Source organism: Xenia sp. Carnegie-2017, unplaced genomic scaffold (assembly GCF_021976095.1).
Source record: "Xenia sp. Carnegie-2017 unplaced genomic scaffold, XeniaSp_v1 HiC_scaffold_6, whole genome shotgun sequence".
Taxonomy (NCBI): domain Eukaryota; kingdom Metazoa; phylum Cnidaria; class Anthozoa; order Malacalcyonacea; family Xeniidae; genus Xenia; species Xenia sp. Carnegie-2017.
This window is the reverse complement of record NW_025813526.1, coordinates 5,970,402-5,983,647: the sequence shown is the minus strand read 5'-3', so window position 1 is coordinate 5,983,647 and position 13,246 is coordinate 5,970,402. Positions and strand designations below refer to the sequence as shown.

General features: G+C 37.2%; 1 protein-coding gene and 1 long non-coding RNA gene across 3 annotated transcripts; both read left to right on the top strand.

Annotated features, from left to right (window-relative positions):
* The first annotated feature begins 8,344 nt into the window (after positions 1 to 8,344).
* On the top strand, positions 8,345 to 9,467 carry LOC124458217 (P2X purinoceptor 7-like). Of its 2 annotated transcripts, none has more exons than XM_047008268.1 (4): positions 8,345 to 8,627; positions 8,693 to 8,908; positions 8,998 to 9,166; positions 9,340 to 9,467. In XM_047008268.1, exons 1-3 carry the CDS (start codon positions 8,458 to 8,460, stop codon positions 9,161 to 9,163), a joined length of 552 nt encoding a protein of 183 aa, XP_046864224.1. In that variant the 5' UTR covers positions 8,345 to 8,457; the 3' UTR covers positions 9,164 to 9,166; positions 9,340 to 9,467. The 2 variants fall into 2 exon arrangements, with proteins under 2 accessions (XP_046864224.1, XP_046864223.1); XM_047008267.1 differs by lacking the exon at positions 9,340 to 9,467 and adding an exon at positions 9,253 to 9,289 and having other exon boundaries at positions 8,348 to 8,627.
* Positions 9,468 to 11,268: 1,801 nt separating this feature from the next.
* LOC124458218 lies at positions 11,269 to 11,962 on the top strand. The gene is made up of 3 exons (XR_006953082.1): positions 11,269 to 11,486; positions 11,615 to 11,751; positions 11,879 to 11,962. It is a non-coding gene; the product is annotated as an uncharacterized LOC124458218 (long non-coding RNA).
* The last annotated feature ends 1,284 nt before the right edge of the window (positions 11,963 to 13,246 follow it).

Below are 13,246 nucleotides of genomic sequence, written 5' to 3'. Positions count from 1 at the left end.
TCCTATGTATTGATTTTAAAAGTCTTTATATATTATTATGTAGATCGCGTCCGTTGTATAATGAATTGTTGTTTTGTCTTTATGTTTGGTGACACATGATTTGAGTTTTTGTGTAGATTTGTGGGCGACGTTATTATTAAATGGTCGAAGAAGTCTGGCAGTCATTTCTGATGTTCCGTCTATGCATGGTATAGTGACGATTTTTAATGTTTCGTCCGGTTTCTTGCGGCTTTTGCCGGTTAGTGTTTTGTTTTGTATTTTGTTTATAGTTTTGTTTATGAAGTTTCTAGGGTAATTGTTTTTAATAAATGTGGAGTATAAACAGTTGCGTTCTGTTTTTTTGGCTTCTTCGGAGTTACAATGGGTGTCTATTCGGTTAAAAAGTGTTCGAATGCAGCTTATTTTTGTTTTGTGTTAGATGATTGCTGTTGAAATCGAGTATTTAATCTGTGTGGGTGGTTTTGCGGCTGCCGACAAAAACAAAACTGCCCACTTAACGGGAACTGCCTACAGTCATCCGTCGTCTACCAAGCTACTGTGAAACGCAAGGACAATAACACAACTGAGACGTACATTGGACTTACAGAAAACGAATTTAAGACTAGACATTGAAATCACACTGCCTCATTCCGCCACAAAAAACTACGAAACTCGACTGAACTCAGTAAGCACGTTTGGACCCTTAAAGACAGCAACATTGACAACGACATCTCATGGAGCATCATCACACACAGCAAACCCTACAACATCAATAGTAAAACATGCAACCTTTAACTCAAAGAAAAATTCTTCATCCTCTACCAACCGTCCAAATCATCCCTCAATAAACGCAACGAACTTGTTTCCTCTTGTCGCCATAGATCCAAAACACTCCTATGTAATTTGTAAGTATACACCTTAATTAATACGCTAACTTCCGTAATCTAACTTATAACTATACACCTTGATTCATACACTAACTTCCGTCATCTTGTATATATATTTTAAGCATTTAAGTATTTTGTTCATTAAATCCCCTGAAGAGTGAGCGATCACGAAACAGACTTGTCGGGATGAATCTTAAGTTTTGCTATTTTTTCTGAACACCACTCCACATATAAATATATATAAACGTACGTCCAGTGTCCCAAGTGCAGGACGTATGGTTGCACATTGTATGGATTGTATTGTAGAGTGTGCTCAAACTACGCGCGCGCAGTGAGCATTTTATACAAAGTGTATATACAATGCGCCTTTTTATCTTTTTATGTATTCAATGCCTGGATTACAAATTTTCAAACTTGTATATATATATATATATATATATATATATATACACTTTGTATATATACAAAGTGTATATACAAAGTGTATATACAATGTGCCCTCCCGGCTATCACCATATTAAAATGATGATTCCTGCACTTGGGACACAGGACGTACGGTTACACATTGTATGGATTGTATTGTAGAGTTACCACAGTGCTCAAACCTATAAAGGTGAGCTTTGCATATCGCGAACACGGTGAACGTCTCCATTTGAGAGTCTCAACACAATCCGACAGTGCTCAAACTACGCACGCGCAGTGAGCGTAATATGCAAAGTGTATATACAATGTGCCCTCCCGGCTATCAACATAGAGAGTCTACGTTACACGGTTTTTCGCGACGGCGACGTCTCGTGTTTCACAATGACAGCGCAAGCGTATTTTTAGTTTACGCAAATTTACAACACCGCCTCTGTGGAAGCGGGAATATAAATCAGAATACATTGCTTTCAAAAAAATTCAAAAACAAAAAATGCTGAATGTGGAGAGCAATTCGAGAGCGTCTTTTTATGTCTTATTCGGATCAATAAATGGACGACGAAGACTTTATTTTGCTTTTCAACTTCTATACTGCTAAAACTCCGTATTTGTCTTATTGGAAATACGAAGAGTTTGATTTAGATAAATTAAGCGACGACGAGTGTAAAGCAGAATTTCGGTTTATGAAATCAGACATTTACACTCTCGTGGATGCTTTGAGATTACCTCAATTTATTACCTGTTATAGCAGCCTTAAGGTTGATAGAGTTGAGGCATTTTGCATATTTTTGAAACGCTTTGTCTACCTTTGTCGATACCTGGATATGTTGCCAAGATTTGGTAGACCGGTCCCTCAACTCTGTTTGATCAGTAATGCTGTCATAAACTTTTTATACATGGAGTGGAACCGTTTGCTGTTAACATTTGAACAACCATGGTTATCTTCAGGCAACATTCAAGAATTATGTAATGCAGTGTTTCAGAAGAGTGGTGCATTAGAAACTTGTTTTTGTTTTGTCGATGGGACAGTATATCCAATTTCAAAGCCTGATCAAAATCAACGAGTTCTTTATAATGGCCATAAAAGAGTTGCTGCTCCAAATGGTCTTGTGGCTAATCTCTTTGGTCCTGTGGAGGGTAGACGCCATGACAGCGCAATGCTTGTCCAATCCAGTTTATATAACAAGCTTCAGCAGCTGGCTTATTTGAACAACGAAACTCCTGTTTGCATTCATGATCACCCTGCCTATCCTCATCGACCAATGCAAGATGATGTTTTTATGGGTCTACAACTTCACAGTTTTTTGAACTTCAACCTCCATCTATACATGAATATTTTGTGTAAAAAGTTCAAAAATATTTAATCTTATCAAGTTGACTAATTGTTTAATGGACAGAGTTAAGTCATCAGGAACATTTTTTAGCATCACTCAAATATTCTCTTGTTATGGATAACTTTATGAATGTTTCATTTTAATTGAACGATGAGTTTTTTATCGTAAACATGTTTCGGCATGCTTATGTCATCTTCAGTACATAGAATAAAGGTGTTTATGCTATTTACATGATATATATATATATATATATATATATGAATGGTTGTATTTTGATTTGCAATGTGGTGAAGTGTGAAGGTGTTTATAAATATGTGAGTTTTTGTCGGAATGTGTGTGTTCTTTAATGAGTGTGGAGAGATGGCGAGTTGTTAAGACAACCATTATGTTTTCGCATCTTAGACACCGCCAACTCTCTCTTTTCTCTTAAACTGAAAGAAGCACTCCACATTAAAAAGCTCAAACCAGACCTCAACAAACAAATATACCACATTAATACAATATTTAACCTGCAATATAATATCTAACACTAATTCTGTAGATTGCGTCAGTTGTATCATGAATTGTTGTTTTGTCTTTATGTTTGGTGAAACATGATTTGAGTTTTTGTGTAGGTTTGTGGGCGACTTTAATATTAAATGGTCGAAGAAGTCTGGCAGTCATTTCTGATGTTCCGCTTATGTATGGCAATGTGACGATTTTTACTGTTTCGTCCGGTTTTTTGTTGCCTTTGTCGGTTTGTGTTTTGTTTTGTATTTTGTATATAATTTTGTTTATGAAGTTTCTAGGGTAATTGTTTTTAATAAATGTGGAGTATAAGTAGTTGCGTTCTGTTTTTTTGGCTTCTTACGTATTACAATGAGTGTTTATCCTGTTGAAAAGTGTTCGAATGCAGCTTATTTTGTGTTGTGTTGGATGATTGCTGTTGAAATTGAGTATTTGGTCTGTGTGGGTGGTTTTGCGGTATACTTGTGTGTTTAGTGTACCGTCATCTGTTCTGGTTAGTAGAATGTCGTGGAAGGTAAGTTGTTTGTCGTGTTCTTCGTCTTTAGTAAAGGTAATGTTCTTTGTGGTATTGTTTATGGTGTGTAGGATTTGTTCAGTTTTGTCTTTCTTGACTATGGCAAAAGACTATCAGAATATTATCTATCTTGACTATCAGAATACATCGACAAAGCCAAAACCCTCCTACAAGACACCACCACCTACAAACTTCTCCACACAGACCCCAGCAAAATGACCACCAATCGCATCAACCAGAAACTGAAACAACTAAAAGACAAAAAGAAACTAAACGAAAACGACTACAGAAGAATCCGACCAAATGACGCATCCACCGCCAAATTCTACGGACTACCAAAAATCCACAAAGAAAACAACCCACCTCGACCTATCGTATCGCTTCCAGGATCACCTACGTATGAACTTTCAAAATATCTTTATAACATTCTGTATCCATTAGTCAAAAATTCACCTCATACCATGAGAAATGCCACCACTTTCCTCGCCAGTATTGAACACATTAAACTACGACCAGACGAAATCATGATATCCTACGACGTGTCATCGCTCTTCACATCCATACCACTAGACATCGCCAAACAAATGACAAACGAACTACTCACAAACGAAAAAACTTGGCAAGCTACAACACAACTAGACAAAAATGACATCCTAGACTTACTCCACCTTTGCCTCTCCACTGAATTCACCTTCCAAAACACATACTACAGACAATTTCAGGCACACCAATGGGATCACCACTATCCACATTCCTCGCAGAAGCTGTCATGCAACACCTCGAAACACAATCAGTCACAAACAACACAAACATCAGACTATGGAAAAGATATGTCAACGACATCTTTGCCATAGTCAAGAAAGACAAAACTGAACAAATCCTACACACCATAAACAATACTACAAAGAACATTACCTTTACTAAAGACGAAGAACACGACAAACAACTTACCTTCCTCGACATCCTACTAACCAGAACAGATGACGGTACACTAAACACACAAGTATACCGCAAAACCACCCACACAGACCAAATACTCAATTTCAACAGCAATCATCCAACACAACACAAAATAAGCTGCATTCGAACACTTTTCAACAGGATAAACACTCATTGTAATACGGAAGAAGCCAAAAAAACAGAACGCAACTACTTATACTCCACATTTATTAAAAACAATTACCCTAGAAACTTCATAAACAAAACTATATACAAAATACAAAACAAAACACAAACCGACAAAAGCAACAAAAAACCGGACGAAACAGTAAAAATCGTCACATTGCCATACATAAACGGATCATCAGAAATGACTGCCAGACTTCTTCGACCATTTAATATTAAAGTCGCCCACAAACCTACACAAAAACTCAAATCATGTTTCACCAAACATAAAGACAAAACAACAATTCATGATACAACTGACGCGATCTACATGATACCATGTAAAGACTGTTCAAAGCAATACATAGGACAAACATCTAAGAAAATTGAAACAAGACTCACAGAACACAAAAACGCCATAAAACGACGAGATCCGAACTCACTACCGGCAGAACATACCCACGGAAACAACCACACATTCGACTGGACAGAAACTAAACTACTCGGACGCGCACAGACTAAACACGCACGCGAATTTAAATAAGCTTGCTACAGTAAAGACAACGACACAATAAACAGACATATCGACATACCCATCATATACTCACAACTAAAGAAAAAGGACATAAAAACTACAAACAACACCAAAACTAAAACACTACACTCTAATATTATTAACACCAATCATATTCACAATACACCAAAACCCATGGCAATGCATTTCACCCCATCCAATCACATTAATCCACCCACTCATCCAATTAGACGCTCTAAACGTCTCCAAGCTAAAAAGCACGTGTAAATAAATATTTTTCATTCTGATGAAGGCTCGAAGCAACGAATCGAAAGCTCAATAAAACTCACTTTAAATCCGGAGAAACTTTTATCTTTTATATATATATATATATATATTTAAAATGAACTAAAATAAAATGGACAATTGTTTGCTGTCGCTACTCGGAGATTCACGCCGTAGGGCAATCTTCAGGCAACTATTTGAAAATTGGTAACCCAGGCATATTATGATAATGATAAGGATTCTCTGGATATTTATTTTGAAATTTTTATTAAGCTTTCAACTTGGTGCTTCGAGCCTTCGTCAGAATATAAGAATATATTATTTACAAAGATCTTGTAGGCGTTTGGAGCGTCTGATTGGTTGGTTGGAAGTTGAGTTGATATTAGTGGATGGTATAAGATGCGTTGTCATGGTTTCGCGTGTATGGATTGCGTTAATGAAATTCGAGTGTTTTATTTTAGTCGTTGTGTTATTAGTTTGTTGTTTTGGTTTTGTCTTTAGTTGTGAATAGATGATGGGTATGTCGATATGTCTGTTTATTGTGTCGTTGTCTTTGCTGTACCATGCCTCTTTGAATTCTCGTGCGTGTTTTGTCTGTGCGCGTGAAAGAAGTTGTGTTTTTGTCCAGTCAAATGTGTGGTTGGTATCGTAGGTATGTTCTGCTGGTAGTGATTTTGGGTCGCGTAGTTTGATGGCATTCTTGTGTTCATTGAGTCCAGTTTCAATTTTCTTGGATGTTAGTCGTATGTACTGTTTGGGGCAATCTTTACATGGTATCATGTAGACCGCGTTGGTTGTGTCAAATGTCGTTGTTCGGTCTTTATGTTTAGTGAAGTATGATTTGAGTTTGTGTGTTGGTTTATGTGCAATGCTTATTTTGAATGGTCGGAGTAGTCTTGATGTCATTTCTGATGTTCCGTTTATATATGGTAATGTCACTATTTTTACTGGTTCGTCTGTATCTTCGTTAGGTTTTTCAGTTTGTGGTTTGTTGTGTATTTTGTTTAATACTTTGTTGATAAAGTTTCGTGGGTAATTGTTGTTTATGAATGTAGAGTATAAGTAGTTGCGTTCATTCTTCTTGGCTTCTTCTGTATTGCAGTGTGTTTTAATCCTGTTAAAGAGAGTTCGTATGCAACTAATTTTGTGTTGTGTTGGGTGATTGCTATTAAAGTTGAGTATTTGGTCTGTGTGTGTATTTTTGCGGAATACTTGCGTGTTTAATGTGCCGTCATGTGATCTGGTAAGTAGACTATCTAGGAAGGTATTTTGTTTGTTCTGTTCTTTGTCCATGGTGAAGGTTATGTTCTGTGTGGTGTTGTTTATTGTGTGTAGAATGTGTTCTGTTTTGTTTTTTTCGACGATAGCAAAGATGTCGTCAACAAATCTTTTCCATAGTCTGATGTGTGTGTTGTTGCTGACTGAATGCTTTTCAAGGTGTTGCATAACAGCTTCTGCAAGAAAGGTGGATAAAGGAGAACCCATTGGTGTTCCTGAGATTTGTCGGTAATATGAATTTTGGAAGGTGAATTCAGTGGAGAGGCAGAACTCAAGCAGGTCGATGATATCGTCTTGGTCTAGTTCGGTTGTGGTTTTCCACGAGTTGTTGTTAGTAAGTAGTTTGTTCGTGACTTGTTTGGCTATGTTTAGTGGTATGGATGTGAAAAGTGACACTACATCGTAAGATATCATGATTTCGTCTGGTTTTAGTTTACATTTTTAATATTGGTGAGGAAAGTTGTGGCATTTTTAAAGTAGCATTATTGGTGAGGAAAGCATTATTGGTGTAGCATTATTGGTGAGGAAAGTTGTGGCATTTCACCCACGAAACTTTATCAACAAAATATTAAACAAAATACACAACAAACCACAAACTGAAAAACCTAACGAAGATACAGACGAACCAGTAGAAATAGTGACATTACCATCTATAAACGGAACATCAGAAATGACATCAAGACTACTCCGACCATTGAAAATAAACATCGCACATAAACCAACACACAAACTCAAATCATACTTCACTAAACATAAAGACCGAACAACGACATTTGACACAACCAACGCGGTCTACATGATACCATGTAAAGATTGCCCCAAACAGTACATACGACTAACATCCAAGAAAATTGAAACTGGACTCAATGAACACAAGAATGCCATCAAACTACGCGACCCAAAATCACTACCAGCAGAACATACCTACGATACCAACCACACATTTGACTGGACAAAAACACAACTTCTTTCACGCGCACAGACAAAACACGCACGAGAATTCAAAGAGGCATGGTACAGCAAAGACAACGACACAATAAACAGACATATCGACATACCCATCATCTATTCACAACTAAAGACAAAACCAAAACAACAAACTAATAACACAACGACTAACATAAAACACTCAAATTTCATTAACGCAATCCATACACCCGAAACCATGACAACGCATCTTATACCATCCAATAATATCAACTCAACTTCTAACCAAACAATCAGACGCTCCAAACGCCTACAAAATCTTTGTAAATAATACATTCTTAAATTATATTATTATCATTATCATAATATGCCTGGGTTACCAATTTTCAAATATATTAAAGGACACATGCAAGCTAGAAGACAACTTTATTTTATTGTAATGCCTATAGCGTGAAAATAAGACGTACCAAGTTTCAAAGTCGTCCGCGAAATATTTAAAAAGATATTTAGGGTTATAATCGGTAAAAACACGATATTCGATGACCATTGCTAAAACGCCGTGAGATTGTTTAAATCTGGGAACTGGGAAAGAGTGACGTAATAGTTGACATAAACAAGCATCGTTCTTATATCGTTCTACGACTTGCACGCAGTGCTTGCACGGCTTTCGGTAGTTTGCTATTACTGTTTTTTATTTAACAAAAATTAATGGATTCTTCTGAAGAAGAAGCCGATTATGATATTGTCGTCAATAACAATGAGGTACAACCTTACATGTTTGAGCCTTTAGCCAACGCGGAAGGTGGTCATAGTAATGACAATTCTTCGTCATCGGAAAGCGAAGATGAATACATTCACAGAATTGGAAATGTTGAATGGTTAGTTGCATTTTATTGATGCTTCATTGTTTTTCCCAAAGTAGAAAGAATGTTTTATCTTTTAGGTGCGAGTGTGGCTTTTGTGTGGTCATGAGTACAGGACGGGAAAGTATATGTTGCCAAGAGGTAAACAACACTGATCCTCTGATACATGGCGATCATATTTGCATCACACAAGAGGAAGAGTTTGCCACAGTGTGTACAAACGAAGCTGTCGTAAAAACAGCTATGGTCGTGTACACCCATGACATTGGACCTATGCCTGAGAGTGAAGAAAACGAGTAAATATTACCTTAGAAGTGTAATTACGTGTATTTCGACAAGTGTATAATGCCGATAAGTATCTTAGACAAAATTTTGTATCGTTCAGAGCATTACGCTACACGGCGTACCGACAGTGGACGGCTTGGGTGCATGGCAGGTTGGGAAAAAAGTACCGACTACCCATACCTTCTTGTGCTGTGGACAAAATCCGGAAAGCATTTCCTTCGCCTTCTGGAGAATACAAAGGATTTGAATATGCTCAACACTACTGAATGGTAGGGCTAATGGCGTATGACAAAGTCTGTTCATTTGTAATTATGTTTATTTCATGTGGGACGTTATTTCTTTTTATTTATTAAAGCGAGATTTATGTTGCTTAATGGCTTCAGCTTTGCTGATTTTTGATTTGTGGTGAGTCAATGGGACAGGTATTTCTTTCACTCTAGTGACATCAAGAGCTTTGGACAGTGTTGGATTAATGCGTCTGCAGTACAAAACTTCTTTCATCAAGTCCTTAACATATCCTGAAAAGCAAATCATTATTTATGTTGGCTTTGCATTGCACTTTGAGAAAAAGTAAGTTTATTTTTCTGTGCTAACCATAAGTGCTGTCAATTTTCACTGGTTCGATGACCCCTTGTCCTTCTTTTGACTTTGAATAAGCCACTCTCCAAATCAATGCCTCTTCTGTTTGCCCACCATTCTTCGTTTTCTGAGGTTTATTTCCATTCTCATTTAAATGAAGAGCGGCAATAAACAATCTACAAATGAATGTTAAGTTTATGTTTACAACTATTGCAACTTATTGCTTTTGCAATGATGACTTTTTTAAGTAATCATACACTAGTCATAATTATATTACCTTGCTTCCATTGATCTGTAGAAAAAATGGGTATGTTTTGGTGCAAAAAGAATCACCACTCGGTGGAAACCTTCAATGGATGAAGTCTGCTTCTGATAACTGAGTTTTCCAATATGTCTCATGAGATACTTGGACTCAAAAATCGAAGACAGCTCAACATAAGCTTTTGAACCTAAGATCAGAAGTTAGTTAACAAAAAGAAAAAGAATGTTGATGTTACTTTGAAATTTATTTGCTTACAATACCTTTTTTTATCCACATTCTAGGCTCTAACATATCATGTTCACATTTTTAAAATACATCACTATGTCCCTCATGGATGTCACATATATGATTGAGAACTGACAACCACTTTGCCTTGACAAGTTCTTTATCACCATTGCTGGAAGCAGCACACCAGTATACATGGTTGGAAATTGATTGGGCCCAATCCGACAATAATTTGCAACCACTTTTTTTTGATGCTGCCCAAATTTTCTTTTTAATTCCTGTTGGAATTTGATTATTGATGAAATGTGTAAAAGGCTGGTTTGTTATGACAATCCATACCTTTTGCTATATGCCATATATCAAAGTAGTGCTCGATTTTAGGTCTTTGTTTTGACATGTAGGATTTGATTTGAGCATGTCTGTCTGTGGTCATTGACTTCACCTTCATCCCACTATCATCAAACTTTGCCAGACATCTCTTTAATCCCTCAAGTTCCATTGCTCCAGAGTTCGTCACTTCATTGGACTGTGTAACATAATTATGTGAGTATTCTAACCATGTTTTATGTACAGTTGTTGAAGAATTGTTACCTGAACAAGTTGTGTGTCTAAAATGTAGTTAGATTCCAAATCCATGCAGCTATATGACCCATACTTGGCACAATATCCAGGCGAATCACATCTTCCATCTCCTCCAAGGTTAATGTTCCTTTCTCTGATTGATTCTAGAAGATGCTTTTGGTTCATATGCCAAACATTTGAAACACTGGGTATCAAATACGCTGTTTGAATATTGCTATATGTGCGCTCTGACAGAAATTGTATGCCTGAGTGACGAAGGAATTGAAGAACTTTGCTGGGGCTACTACCACTAAACAAGATGCTGGCAGCAAAGACCAAGTTGCCCAAAGGCATTCGTCCATGAAGAGGTTGGCTATTCCAGTCATGGAACAGCTTTCACCACAACATGGGCATTGACTCACTTACTGTCTCAGGCAACTATCAAACACTATGTATTTTCTCTCATTTTGAACATCTTCCCTATAACATAAAAATTATCATCAGAATCAAAGAGAGATAAACGTAACGTTCTGAGAAACATATAACAGAGAAAAGCAATGTAAAGAATAGTCAGGTGACGGGATAGTTGGTACTAACGTCGCATTGTCATTGTCGGATTCTTCATTTTCGCTTAACTCATTTGAACATTGAGAGTCTGATCCATTGTTGCTATGGCTCATCGTCGACGTGCTTTCCGACCATACAGCGCTATCCTCAAAATGTTCAATTTCACATGATGTCGTCTGTGTGCTGTGATTTTTTGTTGAAATGAACTCAACCTCCGTACCTTAGCATAAAATTATCGTATTGCTGGATTTTTCACAAAAATCAAAACGGCCGGAATGGAAAGTCTATACCTCTACTTATCATATTTTGCACTTTTGTTTGAGTGGTTCTTGACCTTACGTGTTTTTGCGGACGGATTGTTATGGCTGCTTGGCATTTCACATTGCGCTTCTAAGGTACGTTAAGGAATTTTTTATGAGTTAAAATAACAAAGAAAAGATCAAACAACATTAGTCTGAATTAGTTACCGCTGTATATGTTTGTGTTTCGCTGTCTACATATATGTTGACATCATTCATCTTAGACAAACTTCCTTTGAGGTAAAACGCACAAACATTTCGAGCCGATGTCGACACATCGTGGTCGTCGTCTACAAGAAAGTCGTCATGTTATGCAAGAACGTTGTCAATAATCTAAAATTATAAAATTGTCTTCAATTTGGTAATGCTATATAGCTTAGTTTTTGATAAATGTAAAAAAATATTGCTAACTATAACTATAATATTCACCTCTTGCCTTCGTCTCTTCTCAAATGCAGTTCTAACATTTGCTGGCTGCTTCCTTTTAGATGCTACACTTGTGGGTTCCACAGAGTATTCAAAAATCGTGGGTACAGCATCCTTCTTAAGGCGAAGCCGTCCTGCTGTCCATCCTAATGATTGCATCGCTTCAAAATTTTGCACGAAGCACGAACTCTCGAAATGTTGCGAGCACAATTTTGAGCTCTTTGTTGGCTTCCAATTTTTGCGTCGGATTTTTTCAATCCAAATATTTCGCATGCGCTTGTTTTCGGGAAACGAAAAGAAAGAAACCTTTTGCTGCGTTTCGGGGTTCTTAGAAGAACCGTTTTTACAATTAAATGCGGCACAATAAACCATATTTTCAATGCTAAATATTCGTGTTGTTAAGAAGTTACCAATATATTTTGAACGAAGCGCGCAATTGACCGCGTTTAGCGAATGTCAACTATTACGTCACAATGACATCGGTAGCTGTCGCTAGCTCGTCGGGCATTTTCAATACGTTATCAGTAAAGCATCAACTTTAAACCTCCATATCTTCAAAAATATTTATCCTTTGAGTCTCAAACTTTGGTGAACTATTAGTTGGAGCTATACCTTCATGTAAAGTACAAAAATAACAATCCGAATTTTATGTTGTATGTCTCCTTTTAATCGACATATGGGATGGATACTCTCAGAATAACGAGAAAGTGGGAATTATTCGCACGCTAAGAAATATCGACGTTGGAGCAACTACACTTCTTACACAACTGCAAACAACAGCGAATCCGACCGAACAGTATCAACTACCAACCACCAATAAAAACGAATTATGCCCAACAAATAGCACAATCAAACGGCCGACGTATGCTGAACATCCTCATATCTGACGCTCACAACCGCTTACGAATCTACAGACGAAAATTAAACCAACATCAAGAAACTGTTACGAATCCCATCACACAAACAGATGCCAAATCCATAGACGAAACCATCAAAGAAACAACAAACGCGCATCGAACAAAACGACACAACGAACTCCAACGAAAACTGCAAAAATCGAGATCATTTAAGGAAACTAACACCGACACGCATTCATGGGTCAAGAACATATCAAGCAAACCACTCGCCGCACCGCAGACTAAAATTTTAAGCAAAGGCTTAAATTACAACATCAAAGACGCCGACGAACTACTCTTCGTTGCCGATCTAGAATCCACACTGAAATTCACCAACTTAAGTGATGAAATCAAAGAAGACATTCGCCACAAAGTAACGACAAACCTCTGCCTCAAAAGACCAGTCACACTTAACACGAAGAACAAAAAGCTATCAGAAACTTACGAAACGACGAAGACATAGTCATACTACCAGCCGACAAAGGACGCAAAACTGTAATCATGGACAAATCATCCTACATCAACAAAGCGAAG

Bases quoted from the DNA above. Each gene is read 5' to 3' on its own strand.
- LOC124458217 (XM_047008268.1), top strand. From the start codon at position 8,458: ATGGATTCTTCTGAAGAAGAAGCCGATTATGATATTGTCGTCAATAAC. The intron at 8,628-8,692 runs GTTAGTTGCATT...TTTATCTTTTAG, and splicing joins AGAATTGGAAATGTTGAATG to GTGCGAGTGTGGCTTTTGTG. The intron at 8,909-8,997 runs GTAAATATTACC...TGTATCGTTCAG, and splicing joins CCTGAGAGTGAAGAAAACGA to AGCATTACGCTACACGGCGT.